The 27,986-nt window shown below is 35.8% G+C and overlaps 1 protein-coding gene across 1 annotated transcript; it reads left to right on the forward strand.

The window, feature by feature from the left end:
- The first annotated feature begins 751 nt into the window (after positions 1 to 751).
- Positions 752 to 4,127, forward strand: LOC137235834 (dynein regulatory complex subunit 5-like). The gene is made up of 6 exons (XM_067758666.1): positions 752 to 956; positions 1,062 to 1,409; positions 3,119 to 3,296; positions 3,371 to 3,567; positions 3,634 to 3,884; positions 3,954 to 4,127. The coding sequence occupies exons 1-6, from the start codon at positions 752 to 754 to the stop codon at positions 4,125 to 4,127; spliced, it is 1,353 nt and encodes a 450-aa protein (XP_067614767.1).
- The last annotated feature ends 23,859 nt before the right edge of the window (positions 4,128 to 27,986 follow it).

Raw genomic sequence — 27,986 nt, forward strand, 5'->3', positions numbered from 1 at the left:
TTGATGGATCATATGCAACTCCGCGCTCCTATTGATTTCACCCAAACGGATTGGGATGTCTATTGTCGTTTCAGCGAGTGTTACACCCTTCTTTGCCAAGACACAAGGCTCTTTGCTACCATCTATCCCTTTTTGACCGGGACCCCAGTATAGATATATGGCAAGGCCAAAGCGAAGTTTTTCCAATGGTTCTTTGCATATCAAAACACTTCTTGATTAAGTACTGCGTGAGATTATTGCCTTAATCGCCGCCTGACTAAATGAGAAACAAATGACAAAAACCCGGCTTTTCGAAAAATCGGTTGGATGGATGGTATATGCTATAGTGGTCCGATCCGGTCGGTTCCGACAAATGAGTAATCGGACACCCAAATATATCTGCTCACCAAATTGCATCAAGATATCGCAAAAATTGTGAGACTTGCTTGCGTTCAAACATACAGACAGACGGACGGACGGATAGACAAACAGACGCACATGGCTAAATCAACTCAGTTCGTCATCCTGATCAATTTGGTATGCTATCAGCTCTGCATTCAGACCTTCTGAACATCTCTTTTGGGTTTAATGCTGCCTATGAATTTGTGTACCACTTCGTAGATGTAAAAGGCCTAAAACACATATACAATTACCATGACGACACAATCACCATTATTTATTTTGCTTGCATAAATAAATGTTGCTTGAACAATTTAATCCACATAAGCCTTTAAGTAAAACTTATTTTTAATTAAAACAAAAACTACATGCAATGAATTTCTCATGTACCGAATTTGTCTCTAATGTGAGTGTGAATACCTCTAAAGCATATTTCAATCCAAGCGATGAGATATTACCACGATTGCACGATAAATCCTTACTTGATAGTCACGACCAGCAGAAGCAGCAGCCATTGCCAAATCAACCGGAATCATTGCGCCATTTGGCGCTCGATGCCATTGTTGCCAATTGGAATGGTAATAATTTCATTACTAACTATATATCAACGACAATACAAGTAGCATATTTAAATCAAAATAATATCTGTATATGTTTAACGCAAAATTCTTGCCTTCTGCCAGACAATCCCATCTGTGAGGTGTTGACGCGTCAAGAGGATCGTAACTACATACTCACTCACCTGGATACGCAACTGCCGCTGAAGTTACTTACCGAACACATACGTGACAACTACTTTTGGCGACATTGTTGTCAACAACGTTGGAAGCCACATCATCACACAAATAGTCTGTCACAAGCGCAACCATGGATTAGCATCTACATGCAGCGACATCTGCAGGACTATATCGAATGCGTGGAGACGTACGATTATGAGCAAGAGCAAGCGCAAGTGGTGTTGGATATTTGTGCGCCATATGTAAATCGACTGGAGATAACACGTTTACAACCGGCCACCGATGGACGTAATGGTGAGTAGGCAAAGGAAAGTATAGAAATATATTGGGGGTAAGAAAAAATATGTGAAAAAGCAAGCCATGAAACCAAAACAAAATTGAAATTGCAACCCAAGCATTTCGAACCGCTTAATTATTTCGAAACCGAAATCGGAATTGAATTGCAACCCAACCTTTTGGAACCGTTGAATTTTTTCATAACCAAAATCGCAACGTCAACCGTTTACAATCATTTCATTTTGTAAAACCACCACCGTTTAGAACCATTTCATTTCAAAAATAAAATAGGAAATGTAACCCTTTGCAACCGTTTTGTTGTTCCAAACGGAAATCGAAACATACTCGTTTAAAACCGGTTTATTGTTCAAACCGAATACGAAGTTGTTGACGTGTGGGACATTTCTTTTTTTCAAACTGTTTAGAACCGTTTCAGTTTTCGAAACTGGAATAGAATTCGTGACCATTTACAACCGCTTTATTTCAACACAAAAATAAATAGGAAATGTAACCCATTTTGAACGTTACTGAAACAGAACGTTTACACTGTTGTTCCAAATGGAAATCGAAATCGTACCCATTTGGAACCGTTTAAATTTTCAAAGCCGAAAACGAAATTGTAAAAATTTGGGAATTTTTTTCTCCTTTCAAATCTTCAAACCTTTTAGAGCCGTTAAATTTTTCAAAGCCGAAACCAAAATTGGAACCATTTGGGACTTTCCATCTTTGCAAACCTTTTAGAACCATTTCAGTTTTCAAAGCCGCAGTTGAACCGTTATATTTCTCAAAACTGCTTTATAATTCTAAACGGTAACCGTTTAAAACAGGTTCATTTTTCAAATTCAAACCGAAATCGTCATCGTTTAGAACTGTTTCCTATTTGAAGGTCGAAATTGAAGCCGTAACCGTTTAAAGTCACTTTCTTTTTCAATACCGTAATCGAAAAGGTGGCCCTTTAGGAAGTTGATTTTTTAAAAACCAGAAGCGAAATTGTAATTGTTTAGAAACGTAGTATTTTGCAAAACAAATGAAAATCGAAACCGTTTAGAACCGTTTTACATTTCAAAACCGGAGCTTATTTATTCCATATACCCTAGAGGTTTAGAACCGCTTAACTTTTCAACGGCGAAACCAAAAAATGTGACTTTTAAAAACGAAATTGACCCCATAACCTCTAAGAACCATATCAATTTTCGAAACCGAAACTGTAATTGCTTTGAACCGTTATCAGTTCGAAAGCTAAATTGAAGCAGTAATCGGTACGAAGCTTTCTTTTTCCTTTAACCGAAAATGAAACAGTAACCGTTTAGAACCGTTTCATTTTTCAAAACCTAATTGAAACGGTAGCCGTGGTTCTACTTTTCAAAATCGATACCATTTAGGATCTTTTCATTTTTCAAATATAAAATTGAGACCATAATCGAAGTCCTTCGAAGTGCTGCACAGTAAAGCCAAAATACAAATCGTATTAATTTTTAACCGTTTAATTTTTCAAAGGCTCAATCGTACAATTATGAGCATTTGACTGGTTTCATTTTTGTGATGCATCTTGATCTTCTCATAAAAGCCGAAACCGAAACTTTAACGATACAAACTCGTGCAACGAAACCGGTTTCATTTCTTGCAAAAAAGGTGGTACGGAAATCACCAAACAGATGGAAAGTGTATTAATATTACAATTCTTCCGGTGACTTCCTTATACTTTTGTCTTAACTCCATATCGACAGATCACATTCCACTCGATTTCATATTGAGCAACTTACCCGAATTGCAAATGCTACGCATGACTTACGCAACAAAGACGGTGGGCAGTAACTTTTGTTTGGGTAGCAATGCAATGTCAAAGAAAGATATAACGACACTGTCACGCGGACTAAGTGAGTGTCATGAGTTAGTCACATTTTGGTAAGCTTCAAGTGCATGTAGTATTGTATGGCTCCCATCACCTTACGTTAATAGTACCCTTTTTTTTGAGAAAGCCTACATAGCACCAAACTCGAATCATATCAATTGCCATTATTGGCGTGCGCTCTGGATATAGGCTGTCACAAGTTAACTTCATTGTCTATAATTCATTGCACTATGCGTGATGCTGGGATTAAAGAATTTGTGAGTGTATGCAATAAGGAATCTTTTGGCACATTGGTGGTACTCGATCTGACGGATAATAGAATTAGTGAGTACGGAAACCCCTTCACTGAAGCTCATATTTTGCAGGTTTTTTCTTCTCCTTAACTTTCAGCCTCCGAAGGCGCATACATACTCAGTCGCACTATTAGAGGACATTCTCTACGCAAACTAATATTACGCATGAATCCAATTGAAAGTGATGGTGCTGCTGCCATTTTTTCGCTCATGTATGTAATACCCGTAGAGATGATTGATATAAGTGGTTGTTCCATTTGTTCATCGATTACGAAATTATTCATGAAATTGATTGTGACGAATAAGTCATTAATTAGTATTGATGTTTCGAACAATGATGTGGGTGAGGTAACACACTTTCAAACTTGGTCCTGAAGGTAGTTTTTATAAAAATAACTAATATCTATTTTACTACAGGAATTTGCCAAGCAACTCTGCAAAGTCATTGGTTTCAATAAGGTGTTGCAACATTTAGATTTACGCAATACCGGAATAAGTATCGAAAGGCGAATCAAAATTAAGGATATTCTTAAGCTGAATCAGATGAAAGACAAAACCCTCCTCAAAAAACTATTAGCGGCGAAAGCTTAAAGAGGTATCTCATTTTTCCGGCTCAATCCATCGTATAGAGATTGTTCAGCACACTGCCATATCGATGGTCTCACGTACAAATTCTTACATAAGAAACGTTTTTCTTAAACGAGGTCGACTCTCGGTGGTATATCAGCCTTCCAGAGTATTTTTGCCATGAAAAGGAAAAAATTGACAGATGCTATTCGATGTAGGTCCTCCAATTCGTAGAAAAAATAAAAAAATAGTACACGATACGATGTATATTAAACTCAGACTGGATGTCTGCAGAGTGTTTCCAGAATTTGGTTGACGATCATACTAAAAAAATCAACAAAGCAACAGGACTTATGTTTTAAAATAATACTTTCCTCTTAGCAATTTTTTAGGGCCCATCTTAATTGCTGTCTCGATAATTGGTTACTCTGCCGCGCCTAGGAGTTGGAGACTTAACCTCGTGAGCTCAGAACACCACACAGAACGTGACCAACCGTTTCTTACTGCAGCCGGCACTTCCTTTATATGCTGCTACTAACAACGCCTAATTTATGAGCATAAGTCTCCGAGAGGCAGTGTAATTACACCCATCCTCAGATTGTAGTCATCTCTTATTTATAAGTTTTTGTCGAATGCTATAAGACTTGCACATCTTATTTTTCTCCTTGTAGCAATAAAGAGACCCCTCGAAGATTTTGACGATTTTTACCGATGCATGTAGTACGTTTCGGAAAATAGCACGTTCTAATATGACGACGTTCAATCTCTGGCTCATTCCCTGCTTCCGTGAGGAACATGTGGACGTCAGAGCCGCGCCTGCTAACTAAGCAGGATTGGCCACAGGTAGGTTGGATCGGAAAAAGAAATAGCGCTATCCTTCCTTGAAAGGGGTGCGTTGCATAACCTCAGCACAACGCCTAATCTTACGCCATCAAAGTTTCCTACACAAAAAATTTGGAGCACCACCGCCTTGGCACATACGATGCAAGGGTGCGGGATTGACGTTTTCCAAAGAAGGCCAGTGGTTGTTGTTGCCTTTGAGCATCTCGGGAACGATTTAGTATGACCACATTGCACCGTCTTCTTGGAGTATTCTTAATATGTGTATGACACATTCATATTTATAACAGGGCTTTGCCCGGGAGCTGATGTTCACAATTGGGTTGCGGAAGCTGTAGAGCACCGAGATCTGTCATGGGCCATTAGACTCGCTGGGGAGCTCGGAGCGGGCGTGCATGCTAGCATTATCCAGGCTATGCCAGTCGGAAATGTCGTGGTTCTTGCTCCTTGCACCCTAGTTATGGTACATCTACATAAAACAAAATTCATGCACTGTATCAACAAATGAAAATAAATTGCACTAGACCGAAACCGGATCTAATATTCAAAAGAATAAATTCGTGGCTGCACCAATTGCTTTCTTATACCTGCTCGGGCGGACATACGAATATGGGTATTCCGCAGTATGAGGCGGACGGACTTCATTGACAAACAAAACGCGTAAAATAAGAACATAATCTCTTCAAAGATCTATTAATGATCGTCATAATCTCTTTATACCGCGTGACAACCTACAAGCATATGATAACAACTAATGAACGTTACTATAAGTGGAGAATATTGCTGGTGTTATATCTCCATGTCGCTCTCGTTCCCGTCCCTACCATTAGTATTCTAGAGTCTAACTTAAGCTCTCCCATACCCAACCAAAATGAACCCATCACTTCATATAGCTAACAAGATTTTATTAATTACTTTAAACTCTATTCATTGTTATAAGTACAATTCCATTTCAAATATAAGAGAGCATAGTATGCTCTTATTCGCTTTCTTTTTTTTTATGAATGAATAATTGAGCGTGTTTAGCTTTTTACGTAATGCTCATATTTATGAAAGCAAATTTAACAACAACAAAAAATAATAACAAAAATGTTCTGCGCGAACATTCTTATATATGATATAATTTAATAAAATACTATAATAAAGAAAAGTGCAGGGAAGTTACTCACATTTCAATAGGGTGTCCAACGATGTTTGCGCAAACAGCGGAGAACGCAGATGATTTCGATTGACAATTTTCCATTTCTTATGGTTGTGCATACATATTAGTTTGTTTAATATTTAAGGAAATTTAGTTTTCACCTCTTCATACAAATAAATTTAACTTATATAATGCCTCAAAGGTCTTTTTTTCTCTTACGTTACGCAAATTAAAAAAAACATTCACATGGTTCTCTTTACTTTAAGCGAGAACATTTTACTAATACTTTGTTTGATTTAAATTATAAACATTAATTCATTATTTGTTTTAATTTTATATTCCTTTTTTTTCTGGTTATTTAACTTTACTTTACTAGGTTTCCTGCCGGATGCATATGTATATATATTTATATATACATATGTAAATTAATGCATATGCATTTATATGTATGTATACTTATATATATAAGTCTGGCCTTTATTCGCGCGCTTAAGCATAGGAATGCTATCCAAAAACAATGATCAATGTAATTTGGGAAAAAAAGAATTATATTCCCTGATGCAATGGTCGAAATCTTGTGACGCGTTGAAATTCTCGACTTAATTTGGGAACTCTGCCGGACGTTCTACTTTGGCCAGGTAACCTCCGCTTCGCTGGGACCTTTTGTAGATTTCTTGCAAACGCTGGTTTCGATATGCTATGTTAAGCGGTTGTGAGGCCTATGGTAGGCTACGAAGGTTCAACCACGTGGAATCGTAAGATGATTTAAGTTAAAGTTGTTTCTGCTCAAATATGTCGCGTTCAGAGATAACCATTAAATTCGTCACGAAATTGCTGTTAAGCTAGAACCGCGTACATTTTTAATGAAAACTTTTACGGATTTCAATTATATTTTCCGATTTAAGATCTTCCACGAGGATGTAATTACGGACACCTTTTTAAGGGTTTTTTTTTTCTTTTCAAAGTTACACTTGTAGCTCACTCTCGATCCCAAAATGAAATGGCAGAGCAAATCTGAAAGTCAGACGGCGAGCCGTCAGTTCCGGTTTTTCTCTCTCATACTACAGTGTTAGGAATCTCAAAAGAAGAAGAAAATTGAAAACTTGTATCAGCTGTATGTAATCCGTGGTGAATTTGACTTACGTAGTAGAGTGCTCCCTCTGAGATGCATTAATACTACGGACTTTTTGATCGCCGTCACAGATCTTCTCAGGGGATCTGACCGTGTACGGGCGCATTAGCCCAGGGAGCTACCACTATACCTGAAAGTCCCACTTACCCCTACTACCAACGGGTTGGATTACGGTGTCCAGCTGGTACAAATCCGCCCTCTATTCAGACCCCTACCAGCGTCCTACCTTTCTAAGATGAAACTCCTTAGTGTCATTACAGGCGCCTACTTCCTGAGACCAGCAGCTACGCCGAAGGTATACCATCAGTCGTTTAACTTCCGCTGTTGGCTGCCCGCTATTCAACCGTTGTCGCCCGCTGTATCAGGGTTGCTTCGGTTTGGTTTCGGATAAAGCTCCAAGTTCGGACAAATCTTTGAATGGCTCCCTGCTACTGAGCCGACATAACTTCATGAGCAGGGTGATATCGCTGCACATATTATACTGAAGGTACTGTTCATGATATTGGAGCTCACTGCGTGGAGTTACAAATATTCTACTGAACTCTGGATTTTGAGACCAGTGCCATATTAGCTCTTTCCAAGCTTACTCGTTTACTAGAACAGGCCTCAAGTGGCCAACAGCATTTAAACATCTGAAAGTTCAGTCAAACAGTTTTCGCAATGATATCTGCTTGGAAAATTAATCCCCGATCACGCAAGCGCCCTATTGTTTCCCCAAACGCCAATACTAATTGCACGCCATTTCAGGTCGCTTTCTAGCAATCACCTTTCGGTGATCTTGATAACGATCAATGATAAGTGCTTTGGCTGGGCAGAGTTAAGTGCTGTACTGCTCTATCTTATCTGGTAACCATTGGTGGCTACATTATTTAAGTTAACTTTTTTTGTTTACCAGTGTAATTTTATTAATTTTGCGACATAAAGGCACCCAGCTTTTAATCCTCAAAAATCACAAAAACCATTTTTTAAATACTTATCAAAAAAATCTGACTTGTCCCTCTTTCCACCAACTTTGGCTGTAATTAGATTTCGCAACACTTTTAACCCTCTTAGAGCCATTAACAAAGAAAAACACCTTTTCCTCTAAGGTCCTTAAAAAAGAAAATAAAAAATGAAAAATTATACACAAAACCAACAAATATGTAGAAGCAAATGCTTAAAACAACCAACTTTCAAAAAGCAATAACAACACAAAAAGTGCCAAGAATAACAGAGCAGCAGAAACTTTTTGCTGAAGTGGACAATCGCTCTTATTTGAGGGAGCTACTTACGTACGTTTGGATGATTGTTAAAAGTGGTGCTAGAGAATGCAAGGGGAACCATGAAAAGGGTATACACTAGGATGATCCAAAATAAGTAATGATGCGGATCATTAAGAATAGAAGTTTCATACTAACATGTGGGTTTAATTATGTTACTTCATATTTAGGAGGTTTCATTCAATTCTCTCGCTAAAACTCTGGAGTGGCTGCACCTATTTGGCTTACCAATACAAAATGTTTAAAGTTGTGCAATACTTGCTTTTTTCTTAGTTTTTAAAAAGTTATAGGTTTCTGTTTGATAGCTCTAGTAGGAGCCAGCCCCCAAATTTCAGATTTCTAAAACTCCATCGCCAAAAATCTCTGAAATAGTACCAAGTTCGCAGGAAAGTATGCAACGTTTAGTACTATATGATTATAGGAATAACCGCCTCAGTCCTATATGTTAAGGTATAGAAGTTAGGCTGTAATTCCTTATGACATCATGTTATTTAATGTTGCATACTTTTCTGCGCACTGGGTACAGTTTTAGAGATTTTTGGTTGTGGAATTTTAGTGTTAGGGAAGGTTGAAATTTAGTGCCGCCAAATTTCTCCCAAAATAGCACGGGGTCTACAAATTTTAGACGCAGAAATGAGCGTATACTTTTCTAAAGGCCTTCGGTGTTCAGAATTTTAAATTGGTAATGGTTTTGAAGATATTCGTTCTTGAAGGTGCTAAAAACACATTTTCCTGTTACATTCATTATACTCTCGTCATGTAAACTTCTCTTTATTACAAAACAAATAAAATTTGAAGGTGCAGCCATTTTCTTTGAAAATATACTTAACTTTTTGGGAAGCTCTCTATGCGATTTGAGAAATCGTTTTTTTGTGTTTTTTTTTACATGTATATACATATACATGTAAACTTTGTATGAACTGCTAAGTGCATAGTTATTCTACACTTATAAAACTGTAGCGCATAAAATTTTGCACTAAACAAGTAAGAAACGCTAAGTTCGGGTATAACCGAACATTACATACTCAGCTGCCAAATTACAGCTTATAAATCTTTTAAATTACCTTTTAAAAGTGGGCGGTTTCACGCCCATTGGCCAAAATTTTACTAATTTTCTATTATACGTCATAAGGTCAACCCACATACCAAGTTTCATCGCTTTATCCGTCTTTGGTAATGAATTATCGCACTTTTTCGGTTTTTCGAAATTTTCCATATCGAAAAGAGGGCGCTGCATGAAACCTCAAGGTTATGTTTTAAGTATTTAAACTTTGCTTTTTTAATGATACACAATTAATGAGATCGAATGGATTTTATAAATTTTGGCTTTATATAACTTCAGTTCTTAGTCTAAATATTTATGTACATATGTATAAGAATAAATACTGAAATTAAATAAAGTTGGGAAGGAGTGCAATTTTTTAACCTTTGGCCTTCTTTGTGCATCTCGAAACTGTATTTTGTGTTGGTGATATCCAGACACTTCCTTTGCAATTTATAGCTGAAGTCTAAGCCTGGCAAGCGCAGGACATGAGCACAAAACGTGCTCGATTGTTTTCTCCTACAACACGCACTTCCTAGTCTGTTATCACTGACCAAGCCTAATTTAAAGGCATGTGACGCCAGATGGCAGTGTCCAGTCAGAATAACCGTCATGGGCATACAGTCCTCTCTTCTTAATGATAGAAGCAAATTTGTTAGTCTAAGGTTGTGAGACCTACACATAATCTTCGACATTTTACAACCCCGCGCTTGGTCCCATAATCTAATTTGGACATCTACTGGTCCAGCTTCAAGGGGTGCGCCCTTTTCATATAGTTGATCCGCTTTTTCATTGACATCTATTCCCATATGAGATGGGACCCAATATAGATGTATGATTTTCCCTATCTCTATTTTTTCCAGGGATTTCTTACACTCTTAACACACTTTAAGATGCTGTGCTATTCGAGATTATTGCCTTAATTTGCTGCTTGGCTGTCAATATAAAAGTTAACACGGCTGCAGTTTAAGCCATTCTCTTCCAGTGTTTCTACTGCTGTGGTTGCGGGTAATACTTTCGCTTGAAAAACGCTACAGCGATCAGTTTGTAGGATCTGCTTATTTCTGAATCAGCACAGTATACCTCCGACCCTACTCCTTCCACTACTTTGGACCTGTTAATGGTATTTATCGTATTAAATTTTTAACTAACATGATTTTATCTATGTATGTACCTGCGATTGCTTTTAACAAGATAACCATTAAAATGATTCGCCACTCATAAGCATTTGCCAATATCCATTATACACCTACCTACTCTCTCCTACCTTTCTTCATTTTCCTACATGGACGACGAAGAATACAAAATTTTCCGCGTATGCTATTTTTCAATTAAAATCAAATTGTTTTCTTGTCTGGCTTGGATGAGTGCTGTTTTTCTTTTGCTGTAACTTTTGTTTATTTAGGATGTTCACAACAATACTTTGCAATGTTTATGTGAAGTGAATAACAAAAAAAAAAACTGGTGATTCCCAAATGGAAAAGTGGTAAATATGTATGTTTTTTAAGACCCTGTATGTTTTTTGTAAAAACAAAAATACTAAGCATATTACAGAAAGTATACATTAGTCATAACTAAATGTGAGTCATACAAATATACTCCACAAACATATATAAATGTGTATGTAGGTTTTTCAATTTTCGCAACGTGTAAAAGTGTTAGATTGAATTTAAAATAAAGCTTACAAAAATAATAGACAAAAATCAACATTTCATGCACCTCAAAGCAAATATTCTTATTTGAAATACAATAATGTATGATATATTTATATGGGGGATTTGGCAAATACTGAACCTACGCATAAAGGCCAGTCTAACAACAAGTAGTAGAGCTGGATTCGATTCGATTTTTTATGATTTAATCGATTAAATCGAACCAAACAAAATTTGTTTAAATTTTACTTATTCTTTGTAACAGTGTACTTGCTTACGAACTTAACCATTTACACTGTTTAGGCAGGATGCCTAACTTTTCCGCATCTGATTGCGACCCCCCCAATGCAACTCTGCAAATCGATACTCGATACTCGAATTAATTTATAACCACCCACACCATCACCCGCATGCATGTACATGCACGTGTATGTGTGCTTTTTGTCAGCACTCATGCATATGCATGTCGTGGTTGATGTGTGGGTGCCTTTCCCCTCCAAAACGGAGGATTTTGCGGGTCAACGGTTGTAGCTCGCTATACAACCGGCCTCTTGGATTCTAACAGCGTACACATCTGCCGCCAGCGATCTCTGCCGTTTTTTCTACAATACATTCAGGTAATATTGTAACCAGTTTGTTTTACTTCTACCCAATAAAACAGATTATTATAACGAGAAATTCTCGTCTTCATTTTTCTTCTTTATTCCAAAAACCCAACCCGTTCATTGAGATCGACCCGGTGCGCCCACCTACCTCCAGGATTAGACGCACCCCGGCCGAACATATGGTCCTTCGAGCCGGATCACTGGCTCGTATGGAAGTTTCATTAGACGACTAAGCCGTCTAAGGGGGGAGTATGTTTAAGCGACTTAAACTATGAACATTTTTCGTTCGTTTGTTTCAGTAGCCATTGAGTGTGCTTGTAATTCTCAACTGGTTAGTGAAATATTCTAAAGACATAGTTTGAGTTTTTTAATTAAAAGAGAGGTTCTTCGGATGGTGTGCTAATACATCAGAGCCCAGTGCTCGCCTCCATATCACACTTTGAAGGGGTTCTTCAAATAGAAGATGAGGTGGCTCATTAGAGCGAAACCTCAGAGTGCCCAACGCTCGCCCCAAATTAAATAAAGAGAGGTTCTTCGGATGGTGTGCTAATACATCAGAGCCCAGTGCTCGCCTCCATATCACACTTTGAAGGGGTTCTTCAAATAGAAGATGAGGTGTCTCATTAGAGCGAAACCTCAGAGTGCCCAACGCTCGCCCCAAATTAAATAAATAGAGGTTCTTCGGATGGTGTGCTAATACATCAGAGCCCAGTGCTCGCCTCCATATCACACTTTGAAGGGGTTCTTCAAATAGAAGATGAGGTGGCTCATTAGAGCGAAACCTCAGAGTGCCCAACGCTCGCCCCAAATTAAATAAATAGAGGTTTTTCTTGTAGAAAATGGGGTGCCAATACCTCAGAGCCGTCCCGTGCTCGCCTCCATATCACGTTTTAAAGGGTTCTTCAAATAGAGGATGAGGTGGCTCAGTAGAGCGAAGCCTCAGAGCCCCCAGTGCTCGCCCCCAAATTAAATAAATAAAAGGTGTACTGATGCTATGCATCCTCCCATGATTTAAACACACCAATAACACTAAAACTACCCAACTTAATAAACTGAATCCCTTAAAATAAACACAAATAAATAAATAAAGGTGTACTGATGCTATGCATCCTCCCATGACTTAAATACACCAATAACACTAAAACTACCCAACTCAATAAATGGAATACATTAAATCAAAAACCCCATAAACTCAATACAGTCCATTAATAATAATAATTTATAAATTTAAAAAAAAAAGGAATGCTTGGTGGGAGTTGAACCCGCAACCCCGGGCGTTTGGTCGGGTACGTCAGCCACTGTGCCACGACTCATACGCTTACAAGCACATAAAATTACTCATTTATAACTCTTATTTAACTGCTCGCCCTCAATTGCCCAAAGCTTAGACATACACAATTTTTCCCACCAAATAAAGCTAGACATTTTCTCTCTCGTTTCGTTGCCTGCCGACAAAATTGGAAGCATCAAGGGATGTCACATGGGTCTTCACTTGATCCTTTCATCGGAGTGAGATAATTAGTATAGTCTTTACCGAAATGTCATACTTTTTGCGTTTTTTGAATCTTTTTTTTCAAAATGTAGGGAAACCAACCTTGGGAACATTAACCAATACACTTTCTTCTTTAATACTTATTACTATAATATGTATAATGTTCTCGCTTCGTTTACGGCATTAGAATCGATCTATTTTCGACGTCATATAAAAAGTATTTATTACATACGTAAGGTAACATGTTCTCAGTATACGTGTTGCACCTTTTTAATCAATGAGGTATACGGAACTTTCAATTGACAACTTACGGCAATTTGTGTCATGGTTTGCGTAGTTTCAGTTAAAAACTTTATGGAAGTATTTTCTTAGCTTATTGAAAATAAAAAGAAATAAGGAATTTAATTGACGAAATTTCATAAAAATTGCCACTTCTGTTTTTGTGTTTGCTGCTGTCTATGTCATAAAAAGTATTGATTTTATATATTTGTTAAATGTGTGTTTCTTAATGTTACTCGTGAAGGCAAAACGTACCGAGGATTCAAGCATTGTGTAAAAGATCTGAATCCGTTATCTTCGACAATCCTAAGGGGTTGCATATCTGTGACAATCATTCTAATCAAAGCATAATCCAGTTGTTTTTTTCGCTCATCTACAGACTGAGACTTCCTTATATTGTTGCTATTAGGTTCAAAAAAGGATTATATAAGAGCTGCTGATGAAGACATTTCCATCAACGTTGGATGTGACCGCTTCAAATGATTTAACAAATTGGTTGTATTTCCACCTGTTTCGCATTTTTTGTCGCACAATTTGCAATTCGCAGAATCGACCTGCACTAGACAAAGATCTGCGTATCTTTGCATTACTTATAAGATTAAATTCCCCTTCAGGGTCACTTTCAATTGGCTTACTAGAATCTAAAAATGTGGTATTAATTAGTTTTCATTTCGTACTGAACACAATATCATACCACAAAATAGATAAACACAAGTTCAATATATTGTTTACCAGAAGTGCGAAGAAATCTCTTCATCTTTCTTCTTTCTCTCGAAGCCACCAACACAATAAAGCTAAATTCATAAAAACAAAAATTACAGAATAGGTATTTCCTGAAGCGTCCGTAAAGTATATAGTGATGAAAACTTCGATGCCTAAAAAATCGAACGATTTAAAAAAAAAAATCGATTCTACATTTCTAAAAAAAAAACATCGATTAAATCGATTAAGAATCGAATCGAAATCCAGCTCAAACAAGTAGTTTGTACCACACACTCCTACTTACGTGGTGGGTTCAACTTCTTTTAGCTCAACACCGCACTCCCTCACTTGGTGTTTCTTTGGGAGGGTGTTGGGCTGTGGTTGGTTGGATATTTAGCACCACATAAATCTTTTACGGATTCGCAATGTGATTTATGTTGATGTAAATTTTTTCTACAAAAATATGCAAAAATACTTAGACAATGCGAAATATGTTTGGATGCCTGTAGCCCTACTTCGTATTCGCTATGATGAAGATGTTGTTACTAATATAATGGCAAGATAAAATCTATATAACAGCTAAATAAGTTATTTAAGCTGCTGTCGAAGCATTGTAGTTAGGCTTTATTTTTCACAAAATGTTGCTTAGGCATTTTTAAAACAAACGTGTTGTGCATACACACATAAATAAATACAAATTAACGAGAGATTGGGAAAAGCTGCAATCCCCTTAACTTATACATACCATTTAAGTTAATTGTTATTTGTCGATTGGAAACCTAAAAAACACATTTCAGTTTGTCTGTGACCGATCATAATACACCCCATTGTAAGCTAAGCGTTGTTAGATTAGTTAGGGTTTTCCCGTCTCTAACCATGGGTGTGCAGTCAGCTACTCCAAGATCTTAGGTTAAGTGATAAGCCTAGGATGAGATATTTTCACTCTGATAACAACCACGACAAACGTTGTAGAGACTATGTTCCCAAATACTAAGCTTGAATATCTGAGCAATTTCATAGAAAGCCACCGATGGTGATTGTTTTACGTCCAAGGTAAGGCAAACGTTTAACACCACCAATAGACAGGAAGCACGAGAAACACGGCCAGGTACTACGACGCCTCGCGTGGAGCACAGAGCGAAAAAAGCGCCAAACATAGGCACGGTATTGGTTATGTGATGGGAAAGAGACTTCACAGCCAAGTATTGTACTTCACGGTTGCGAACGAGCGACTTATTACTATTTGTGCCATGGGAAGGGTTTTTTCAATGTATCATTTATCTGCGTCTACATACTACAATACATTGCAGATGAGGTGGATGTGACTCTTTCTATGATAAGCTAGAACATAAAATGACTATCTCGCTATTATACCAAAATCATTCTTGACGACTTAAACACCACGGTGTGCAGGAAGGGGTTTTTAGTTCTAGAATCAGAAAACCAAACTTCCTTTCTCAATGGGCTGAGGTTGATTAACTTCGCCGCCGGTTTTTAGCATAGAGAGCCGCACAAAACTACAAAGATGATTCTTGTTCGAAGAAGTTGACCGTGCCTTGATGACTACCTTGTGAAAGATACTCATTATGCTGCGAAGAAAGTAAGATCAGTAATACAAGGAAACTTTGCCGTAGGGAAGCTACTCACGAAACAGACAGCCGATGATTATTCCACACGGATCTCACACCTGCTTACCTGAAAGAAATAGTTTAATCACTACATATCGACGAAGCCATGGCACAACTATATAAGGGACGGCCGAAAATCCACTGATTGATACTATTTTTTAATACAGTTTCACTTCAACTTCCGGCGCAGTACGATTTTGATATTAGTCCATGGTATTACAAAAACAAAGCACATGGAATTTCTATTCATGTTTATATGTATTTTGCCGTGCTGTCACCTTTCTCACCAACTTCAATTTCGAAAAGTGCTTAGATTCTTGAATATGTTTGTATGTATTTATATTTAAACAAAATACCTAAATTCAGGTCCATGTTCGATTCTTGCAAGTAAATGGTGAGCATAACTTGTTAGTTTGCGAAGTATTTGACTAGATGTATCCTATAAGAAGAGTTGGAGGTAGGGTAATATTTTATACGTGTGTGAGTGGGCCTAGGTTTGGCCGCATGTGGATAAATGCAACAATGGTTTGCTTCTGGAAAGTTGTATGCGAAACTCTTCCGATTGTAAACTATAAGAAAGATTGGAGTTTAGGGTATAGGTGATCCGGGGATGAGGGAGCCTAGATTTGCTTGTATATGGGATGGTAGAACGACCGTTTTCTACTGGAAAACACATCCGACTAGCGTAACTGCAGACTTTCTTAAAACCCAACTCATCCAAGTTATGCACCTTTACTAAACTGTCCATCTTTTTTAAGAATTAGACCAATGCAGCCAGTATTTAATGTCATGTTATGTTGTGGAGTATCTTCAGGAAAAAACTTCCTAACTTAAAAACAGAAGGTCCTATATTTTTTTTTCTATGGACTGTTTCAAAAATGGACAAAGCCAAACCTTTTTTTAATTATTTTTAAAGATTTGCGTTTAGCACTGTTTTCATCAAATTTTGATTTGCCTTAAAAAAATATGATGAGATTATTGTTATAGATTACTCATCTAGCTTTTATTCGACAGTCACGGCTCTGTAGTAGTCACACGTATTTGGGCTTTTTTCTTTGAATCTGTAAAAACTTATTAGTGCATCTAAGTATAAGAATGCCATACGCGATTTTTTTAGACAAAATGTAATTTAAGGCAATCAGCCAAAAACCGTCTTGTGAGCTTATTCGTCACAAGACAGCCGGCGGCATTATCAACCCTTATATTTACAGTCATCAACCAACGTCTATTTGCTTAAAAAGTTATCATTTTTATTTATGATACGCGTTTAGTTTTATTTATCAATTTTTTTTTTTTTAATGCAAAGTTAATGGCAAAGGGTTAAATCCTTTAATAGCTGCTAAAAGTTGGTAGCAAAAAAAAACAACAACAACGAAGAGCATCACGAAAGTTTTCAAATTAAATTAAAAATTGTTGATGACTCAAGCACTTTCGCTGATTTGGGTGAAATAAAAAAAAAAAGATTCCAAATATGACATTTGCTATTAAGTGTCAATAAATCAAAGATTTTTAAATGATAAGGGTTTAACAAAATTAATAATAATAAACTGACAAAAGTAGCATATATTAGGATAAATTTAGTTTTTTAAATGCAATTGCTTGTTTGAATAATTTTCTAATAATATTCGGCAAAATTTAAATTGTTTAAACTTTTAAGATCGCTTAAGATTATTTTATCATTTTTATTGTTATGATAAATTTTTTCTTAATTGAAAAAATTATCAAATTAGAATAGAAGAAAGAAGAAAATTAGGCAACTGCCAAAGCTCGTTGTATAGATCCATTTCGGGAACTGCTAAATTCCTGAAGCGGCAGCGTTTAGGCGCCGCTGCTATAACAATGTTGAAATAATTATTGTTAGGCCTTGAGCTCGATTCCAACCCGCGATCTTACAAATAAGTAGGCCGATATAACAGCAAAAATTGTTAAATTTTTATAAGCATATTTTAAGAAGCCATGGCAATGGTAGATGGTGTCCAAATAACTTACTATGAAAAAAGTTTTTCAAGTACTGATTCAAAATCAAAAAATTTATAAAAAAATATCTATACCTACATACATATGGGGTATTCCATCCCATTTCGATCAATTTTGAATCCGACCCCTTTAGAATTGGCTGAAAGTTTTTCTTCTTTTTCTAGCTTACGAAAGACAGTTTTCAGAATTTTTTAAAATTTTTTCATCCAACTCAAAAAAAGTTATGAATTTTTAAAGAAAACACCGTTTTTTTTTTCAAAATGCTATAACTTTTTCAAAAATTGACCGTTTGGGATCTTTTTTTTTTAAATTTGTTTTTAAATGTACTTTTCGGAAACATTAAAAAAAAATTTTTAAAGTTTTTTTTTTTTTTTGTAATTTTTCAGTTTTTCGAGATTTTTCGAATTTCGCCATTTTTTTTCTCATAAAAAACTTCAATCAATTCTGCGATCATCCGGAGTGGGCCGATTATTTTTTTTTTTTATTTAATTGAAAAAAAAACTTTAAAATTTTTTTGTATTTTTTCGGAAAAGTACATTTAAAACAAATTTAAAAAAAAAAAGATCCCAAACGGTCTATTTTTGAAAAAGTTATAGCATTTTGAAAACAAAAACGGTGTTTTTTTAAAAATTCATAACTTTTTTTGAGTTGGATGAAAAAATTCTGAAAAACGTCTTTCGTAAGCTAGAAAAAGAAGAAAAACTTTCAGCCAATTCTAAAGCGGGCGGGTTCAAAATTGGTCGAAATGAGATGGAATACCCCATATGTATGTAAAAGATATTTTTTAGCGCAATCCATCTGTAGTTGCTACGCACAGAAGATTCAAATATCAAATTTTGTTTGCAACAAACTACGTGAGGTCATAACAAAGCCATTATGACAAAGTAGGAAAAAGGGGGATGTAGCTCAGATGGCAGAGCGCTCGCTTAGCATGTGAGAGGTACGAGGATCGATGCCTCGCATCTCCAACCTCATTTCTTGTTTTATATTTAGTTTTTATTTTAAGTTTTTTTGCCATTTTTGGCATTAGTTCAAATAAATTTGGGAAATATATAATGCGAATGGTAAATTATATAGTTTAACTAGCCTATAAAGTTATAGGTATAGTTATTGTCAGGCTTTTGGTGAACCCAAACGCTTTTTTTCTCAATTTACGTCTCTTGTTTTATTTTGAATTAAAGTAAATGAATTATTTTTGGGTTTTGTTAATAGCCTTCTAAGTTTATCTTAACTTTCTGGCTTTCTGGTTAATTATTGAGCTCAAGGCCGCAAGGATAAATAAAAAACCATGTATTTTTATATAATTGGTCGATATTTCGGTTTCAATCTGAAACCATCATCAGGACTAAAAAAACACAAAATATAATAACAAACATTAGGCAAACATAAAAATAGCAGGTGGATATTTTGCATATGGGCATATTTCATAAACAAATACAACTTACACGAATCAATGTACTTGATCGACTGATCATATGTTCGAACAGATGAATGAACAAAGACAAAACAGGAGAAAAGGTAAACAAAATTAAAGTACAGTAAGTATAAACAAATTTTCTTAAAGCATGTACAGTCAAGTATAAACAAAATTAACAATAGCCGTGTTTTTTAACACGCGTATATCCGTTTACGCTTAAACTTGATATGGAATGCTGAGCGACAAACTTTAAATACACCTCTGAAATTGCTGCTCATAAATTTTGTCCTACTAAAATTCAATACGCATTATACTCAGATGTAACTGAAATATGTGTCTTTGTTTCACCCTCTACACTAATTCTATGTATTCTATATGTGTCCACAATTCATCGCAACTGATTCAGCTATATGTTATACCCTATGGCCATCAGAGCGTTGCGTCTCCGCTTTTCGGTACACCCTGTTGCTGTAGCTAGTTGTTTAACCACAGCCGATAGATGGGTCTCCTAAGCATTATCTAAGCGAAGATAGGCGTTTTTTTACACGCGCAAACGAAACGTATACACGCGTGTTAAAAAACACGGCTAATATATGTAACAACAAACAATAAGAACAAATTTCAAATCATCTTCTTGCTATTTTGTTGTTGTCGCCAAATATGTGGGTAGCGGGATATTCGCCGTCGTTTAATGAACACTGCTCAACTCACATTGTATGTTGTTGTTTCAGCACTAAATTTCGATAGACGTGCGCACAGCCTTCTGTGTCAGATTTATAATTCCTTCGCTTCTCATTAGGGGTGTTCATAATATGTAGCTTTTCTAAAATAAAACGCTTCTTATAAAATTTTTCCTTGTTCAGAATGACGACATTTTCAAAATCAGGGAAATGTCCAGTATCATTGCAATGGGATGACAAGGCCGTCTTATTGTCCGAGACATTGTTCCTTAACTTGATGTTAGACCTGTGTTCGGAAATCCTTGTCTTTAATTTTTGTTTAGTTGCCCCAACATATACCTTTTTGCATACGTTGGACCCGTCGCCATTGCATGGAATTTGGTAGATAATGTCGGATCTCTCATATTTCGGGATTCGGTCTTTTGTATTGATGTAAATTTGTCTCAGAGTGTTGCTATATGAGAAAGGGATTTGATACTTTTCCCGGTCGTATAAATTAGATCTTTTTATCCTCTCTGCTATTCCTGGAATATATGTGACAGATTTGTATATTTTTGCATTTCAATTGCTAGTACTATCTTGCGAGATTGTCTTATAAAAGTTTCGGATCAGATTTTTAACTAGCTCTCTAGGAAATTCATTTTGTTCCAGGGTTGCCTTGATGATAGCAATGTTTTTCTTGTGATATACTTTATCGCTTATTTTAAGTACTCTCGATATAAAATTCTTCGCGGTGTTAAAAATGGTTCTTTTTTCGTGCTTCGAGTTGTAGTTAATTAGCCTTTCGGACGCTGTAGGCTTCTTATACCAGTCGATAAATAACTTGTTATCCTTTCTGATTATCAGAGTGTCCAAATATGGCAAGCACTCATCTTTTCTACATCTGTTGTAAATTGTATGGACTTGTTGTAACTATTGAGCTTCGTGAGCATTTTGTCGATTTCATCCGTTCTGACTACAGCGAAAAGGTCATCCACGTATTTCGTTAACAATCGTGGCTTTCTGGTGGCGTCCGTCTCGAATTTCATTAACAATTCCTCCATAACAATGTCAGCTATGACCGGGGAAGCTGGAGATCTAATTGGCATTCCAGTTCGTTGCTCATATATTTTTCCGTTGAATTTGAAATTTCCTTGAATTTTCCTTTATACAAAACTTAACAATCGTTAAAAATAGCTGTATGGATAGTGACGTATGCTCTTTTATGTCGTTCCACTTAGAAGCTATGAGTTCGATGGCCACATCTACTGGAATGCTTGGAAATAAGGAAACGACGTCGAAGGACACTAAGCTTTCATCGTCGTAGATGTACGTACCCTTCACTTTTTCTTTAAACTCTGCCGCATCTTTGACATTGTATTTCGATGAGTTGGTTAAATTTTTGAGGATTTTGACGACATATGTGTATAAATTGTAAGACGGGGAGTCAAATGAAGAACAAATAGGTCGTAGCGGTATACCATCTTTATGTATTTTTTTCCTGATGATGGTTTCAGATTGAAACCGAAATATCGACCAATTATATAAATTATAATACCACAAAATACATGGTGTTTTATTTATCCTTGCGGCCTTGAGCTCAATAATTAACCAGAAAGTTAAGGTAAATGAATTATTTAAAAAAAACATTTTATTTAGTTTTAGCTTATTTTCAATTAATTTATTAATCTGACCAAGAAAGTAAAATATTTGTTTTCCAAATGAATAATTAGTTACCTGTTAAAAAAAAATTATATAATATGTATTATGATCTAAAAATCGATACCCGTACCTCTCACACTCTAAGCGAAATCTCTATGGTTTGCAGTTAGAGCGAAAAATTACACTTAAGATGGCACAGCGCCGAAACCGCTGGGTCTCCAAGCCAAGACGGAAAATCGTTTCAATTTACATCAGTCTAAAACTCCTTCCAGATAAAATTTTCATTATCATCGCGTATTGTGAGAGACAAAACTTATACTTTGTAAGACTTAAATTGGTTAAAATACGAAACCACATACTCCAAGAGTTGCTGCAAACTCTTTGGAATATTTGTTAAAATGCAATGTTGAAAAAGTAGGCAATTCAAAAGATATAAACAATGATTCAACAAAGTGCTTCAAAAAAGTTTAAGAACTTTTTCAAGAACAAAACCCATCTTACTAACATATATGTATATGTAATCTTCTTGAACTAAGTCGGACGAATTCAGAGATCAACGATTTGGAAAATGATATTTCCAAAGAGTGGGGAACGATCCCTTCATAGGCTCGAATTTATCGTGAAAATAATAGCAATTCAGTTCTAAAGTAGTTTCGATAATAGTTTCGCAATAATTTCGAAAATAGTTCTGAAGTGAGTCTAAAAAAAATTCTGAAATGTATGCTAATTGGTCTTAAACATATTCCGAATACAATCTCGAATTGATAAGACAAACAATGATGTCCGTTATGATCCTTAAAATGGTCGCAAATTAGTTCCAAAGCACACCCGAAACAATTCACAAATGATACCGAACCTATTCAAAAATATCACCAAACTCACCTTCAAATCAATTGCGAAAAAAACCTGAAATTATCCCAAAGTTTTTCAGAAAATATACTGAAATAGTTCCACAATGATACTGAAACCAATAACGAAAACAATTCTGAATTTGTTCCGATATTGTATCAAATTTGACCCAAAGATGTCTTTTAAGCATTTCCAAAACCGCCACGAAGTGCCGAAATCAACCCCCAAGAACTAAACTTCATCAAAATGATCTCAAAAGCGATCTTCCTATGATCTGGGAATAGTGCCAGAAACATGGCCAGACAATGTATAAACAAACAAATAATCAAGAAATGATCACACACACAATCCTGAAAAGAGTCCCGCACTACGGAAACTATCCTGAAATTATCATCCAAAACACTCCCGAAATAGTCCCCAAATGATACCCAACTTATCTCGAAATATTCCCAAAATTACCTTCAAGCCATTTACGAAGGAGGTATGGAAATATTCCTAAACTTTCCAGAAAATATCCCGAAATAGTTCCGGGATGATAACGAAACCAATCTCGAAAACAATGTTGAACTTATACTGAAGTGGTGATACCGCAAAAGTGCCGAAATTATGCTAAAAGAATTCCAGTCCCGAAATGGTACAGGGAGAGAAGCTGGTGGCTTATTCTAACCATATGAGCCATGTACCAAATAGCGTTGGTCTCAGTCGTGAGTAATAGAAAAAGTTATTAAGATATTTTTTCTAATTTAAACTTTTTTCTAAAGTTTTGAGGTCGCTTTGTCCAGGGCTTCAACCCAGGAAAATTTAATGTTTATTTATTTAAACTTTGTTCTAAAATTTTGAGGTCGCTTTGTCCAGGGCTTGAACCAAGGACCATTATAGGGGTAAGCGCAATACTTTATCACCTCACCATGGTGGCCACCAAAAACGACAATAAAGATTTATAAAAAAAAATTTTAATTCGGGAGGGTTTAGTTATGTTGCTAGAATTATCTTCTCCAGTATTAAGCTCTTCATATAATATAGCCAATGCGGCGAATGAATGGAATGAAGAGAAGCTCACAAGCCTGACGAGTATTTCGAGATTCTAAAGCCTAGCCTAGCCGATACTTGCGTGAAATTTTTTCGCGAGCAAATTTGAGAATTCGTTATCTCAAATAGCCACCTACATAGCATAAATTTTGTGGATCGCAAACCTTGTTCAAAACAGCGATCAACTCAAAAAATTGCAATGGGTAGAAAACACGAAAAACTGATGGTTTTCCCATATGCGCCAATGCAATTTTTATTTTTTACAAAGTCTTTTCTCGCTGGTTAGTAGAGATATTAGTAAATCGAGTACATAGTTCAGCAGGTACCAAATTAGGGAGCTCGAAGGAACTCATAACTTCTAAATTTATGGTTTTTGAGTTAGCTCTCTTTTAATCTAAGGATGCGATATGCTAATGTGTTTATATAGATAAGTAGCGGAAAATCATTCGTATTAAAAACCTTAATTAATTAGCTATATCTAATTTATCAGATATTTAGGATGTCCACTAATTGAAAATTGTATTAACCTTTCGGTTACGTTAAGTTCATTTGGTGACCTTTTTATACTCAGTTGAGCAGAGCTCACAGAGTATATTAAGTTCGATTGGATAACGGTTGGTTGTACAGGTATAAAGGAATCGAGATAGATATAGACTTCCATATATCAAAATCATCAGTATCGAAAAAAAATTGATTGATTGAGTCATGTCCGTCCGTCCGTCCGTTCGTCCGTCCGTCCGTTAACACGATAACTTGAGTAAATTTTGAGGCATCTTGATGAAATTTGGTATGTAGGTTCCTGAGCACTCATCTCAGATCGCTATTTAAAACGAACGATATCGGACTATAACCACGCCCACTTTTTCGATATCGAAAATTTCGAAAAACCGAAAAAGTGCAATAATTCATTACCAAAGACAGATAAAGCGAAGAAATTTGGTAGGTGAGTTGAACTTATGACGCAGAATAGAAAATAAGTAAAATTTTGAACAATTTGGACCGCCCACTTTTAAAAGAAGGTAATTTCAAAATTTTGTAAGCTGTAATTTGGCAGTCGTTGAAGATATCATGATGAAATTTGGCAGAAACATTACTCCTATTACTATATGTACGCTTAATAAAAATTAGCAAAATCGGAGAAGGACCACGCCCACTTAAAAAAAAAATTTTTTTTAAAGTAAAATTTTAACAAAAAATGTAATATCTTTACAGTATATAAGTAAATTATGTCAACATTCAACTCCAGTAATGATATGGTGCAACAAAATACAAAAATAAAAGAAAATTACAAAATGGGCGTGGCTCCGCCCTTTTTCATTTAATTTGTCTAGGACACTTTTAATGCCATAAGTCGAACAAATTTTACCAAAAATTTACCAATCCTTTTGAAATATGGTAGGGGCATAGATTTTATGACGTTAACTGTTTTCTGTGAAAATGGGCGAAATCGGTTGAAGCCACGCCCAGTTTTTATACACAGTCGTCCGTCTGTCCTTCCGCATGGCCGTTAACACGATAACTAGAGCAAAAATCGAAATATCTTTACTGAACGTAGTTCACGTACTAACCTGAACGCACTTTATCTTGGTATAAAAAATGAACGAAATCCGACTATGACCACGCCCATTTTTTCGATATCGAAAATTAGGAAAACTGAAAAAAAAGCCATAATTCTATACCAAATACGAAAAAGGGATGAAACATGGTAATTGGATTGGTTTATTGACGCGAAATATAACTTTAGAAAAAAGTTGGTAAAATGTTTGTGACACCTACCATATTAAGTAGAAGAAAATGAAAAAGTTCTGCAGGGCGAAATAAAAAACCCTTGAAATCTTGGCAGGTATTACATATATAAATAAATTAGCGGTATCCAACAGATGATGTTCTGGGTCACCCTGGTCCACATTTTGGTCGATATCTGGAAAACGCCTTCACATATACAACTACCACCACTCCCTTTTAAAACTCTCATTAATACCTTTAATTTGATACCCATATCGTAAAAACACATTCTAGAGTCACCCCTGGTCCACCTTTATGGCGCTATTTCGAAATGGCGTCCACCTATAGAACTATGTCCCACTCCCTCATAAAATACTCTTTAATGCCTTTCATTTGATACACATGTCATACAAACACATTCCAGGGTTTCCCTCGGTTCATTTTCCTACATGATTATTTTCCCTTATGTTGTAACCATAGCTCTCAACTGAGTATGTAATGTTCGGTTACACCCGAACTTAACCTTCCTTACTTGTTTGCTTTGCTTTTAATTTGTTTGTGATATCACTTGATAGGAAAATCATTTTGGAATTTCCTTTCATGACTTTGTGTATTAAGTAAGTGAAACTCCTTCTAAAAAGCCTAAAAGCAAAATTTAGCCTATTCCAATAACTGATAATAAACAAACTTACGTGGGCGCACCATGAGGTCATTCCGTGACCAGAGTTGTTGTTCTGAGCATAAAAAGATATCATCGTATAAAAAATAATAAAAATTATAGTAATTGGATACCATAGATCTTTTAGAACATTTAGGCGAAGTTGTTTTTTCAATTAGTGAGACGGGGTTACTTTTTTCTAAAGATTTATGGAGACCTATGTTTTATATGCCTATTTCAAATGATGACTGCTTAAGGAGTGGTATTATAATATGGAAAGCTTTTCATTGCAGAATACACTTCGAAGGTATGCCAGATCACTTCCAAGAGGCGATGCCAGATCACTTCCAAGAGGCGATTCCGCTTAAAAAACTTTTTTGAAAATGTTTTGATGTTAGTTCTACCATTGAACTAAGGACTGTCGGTATGTTAGGCCGGCATCCTACATATATACCACGCCCACCCTCTCGCAAGAATATCGATATATAATCAATTAAACCAATGATTCTTACCAGGGGCGTAGTCAGAAAATTGCCTTGGGGGGTTCAAAAAACATTTTTTTTTTCAGTTAAATAAGTAAAAAAAATGTTTTCTTTAGCTCTAACATTAAAGTACCTATATTTAGAATATGATATGAAAAAGGTTAAATTAAAAACTCAAGCGCATGCTTCGGCTTTTCTTTACCATTCCATCTAAAACTTCATCAACGGTAACAATTTGATCACGGTGGATGCTTAGTGATGCACAGCCATTCAATCGTTTTTCAGTCATCGTGTTTCTCAAATAGTTTTTAATCAGCCTAAGAGTTGAAAAAGATCTCTCGTTCGTTGCCTTTGTTACTGGAAGCGTACACAAGATTTTTAACACCATGTGAACATTAGGAAAAGCCACAGAATCGCATTCCTGTAATATTAATCATAGATAAATTTATAAAAAAAAAACCGAAGTACCTCCTTCAGGAATAAGTAGAATTCATGCTTTTTGAGCCTATGCATGAGATCTAACTTATATGTATATAAAATTCAAAAGAAAGAAACTGATCGAAAAGAAAAAAATTTTATTTAGAAAAGTCATATCTACACGGAAAAAACACTAATGTGTTTTTTAATTTTATCAAACCATTTGAATTTTACATTTTTGTAATGTGTTTTTGACATGAAAAAAAATGTAGATATTACATTATAATAATGTGTTTTCCACATGGAAAATAATATCAAATTTGCATTATATTTTAAAATAGGAAATGTGTACTTCAAAAAAATGCTGTAAATTTAACATTATTTAAATGTTAAAAATATTCGCCTTTTCATTCCGATGTACACAATCGAGCAAACGCCTGAATTGATAATATTCACGCATTTAAAATTTTAAATCAATGTCGATTATGTTGGTTTAAGCAAGTTGGATCATTGAACACGATCATGTTGCCGAATGTAATCGAACGTTGTTGTGTTCGATTTTTGCTGTTCTCTGATATGTATGTAGATGATCGTTAGGCAAATTTACAAGGAAACTTCTTTATGAAATGATAGTAAAAGTTAACATGTACATTTGTATATTTAATAAATTGCAGAATTATTATGAAGCAGAATATGATTAAAATATATGTGTTCACTTCGTACATACATATGCTTGCATATTAAAAATATAATATCACCAACAAAGTAAATACGTAGCAGAATTATAAAGAAATTTATTAACATAGACATAAAAACATCAAATATTTGAATTTTAACGACCTAAAACAAAATGATACGGGGGCAAGGGGGGAGGGTTTAAACCCCCAAAACCGCCTCCCCCGTCGCTACGCCCCTGAATCTTACCAACTGCATTAGAAATTATCACAGTGTTTAGCAATAAGCATTGCAAATAACAAAAAGAAATACGTACATATGTGAACCACAATAATACACAATACTGTCTTAAGCATAACAATTTAGAATGTATCGTAATACTGTTTTCACACAGACACTTAATGATCTCATTTCACCTTCTAATGAAATCGTAAATTTTTTGCTTTCACACAGAAGTAACTGCTCGATTAGTATGAAGGATGAAATGTCAAGCGAATAAAATGACAATGCTATATGACAGACAATCATGGCGGAACGATACAAGGTGGCAGCATGGTGACA

This window comes from Eurosta solidaginis, chromosome 1 (genome assembly GCF_040869045.1).
Source record: "Eurosta solidaginis isolate ZX-2024a chromosome 1, ASM4086904v1, whole genome shotgun sequence".
In the NCBI taxonomy this organism is placed as follows: Eukaryota; Metazoa; Arthropoda; class Insecta; order Diptera; family Tephritidae; genus Eurosta; species Eurosta solidaginis.

Excerpts from the sequence above, each read along its gene's own strand:
- LOC137235834 (XM_067758666.1), top strand. The coding sequence starts at position 752 with ATGAATTTCTCATGTACCGAATTTGTCTCTAATGTGAGTGTGAATACC. Across the intron at positions 957-1,061 it reads CATTGTTGCCAATTGGAATG|ACAATCCCATCTGTGAGGTG; the intron begins GTAATAATTTCA and ends GCCTTCTGCCAG. Across the intron at positions 3,885-3,953 it reads CGAACAATGATGTGGGTGAG|GAATTTGCCAAGCAACTCTG; the intron begins GTAACACACTTT and ends ATTTTACTACAG.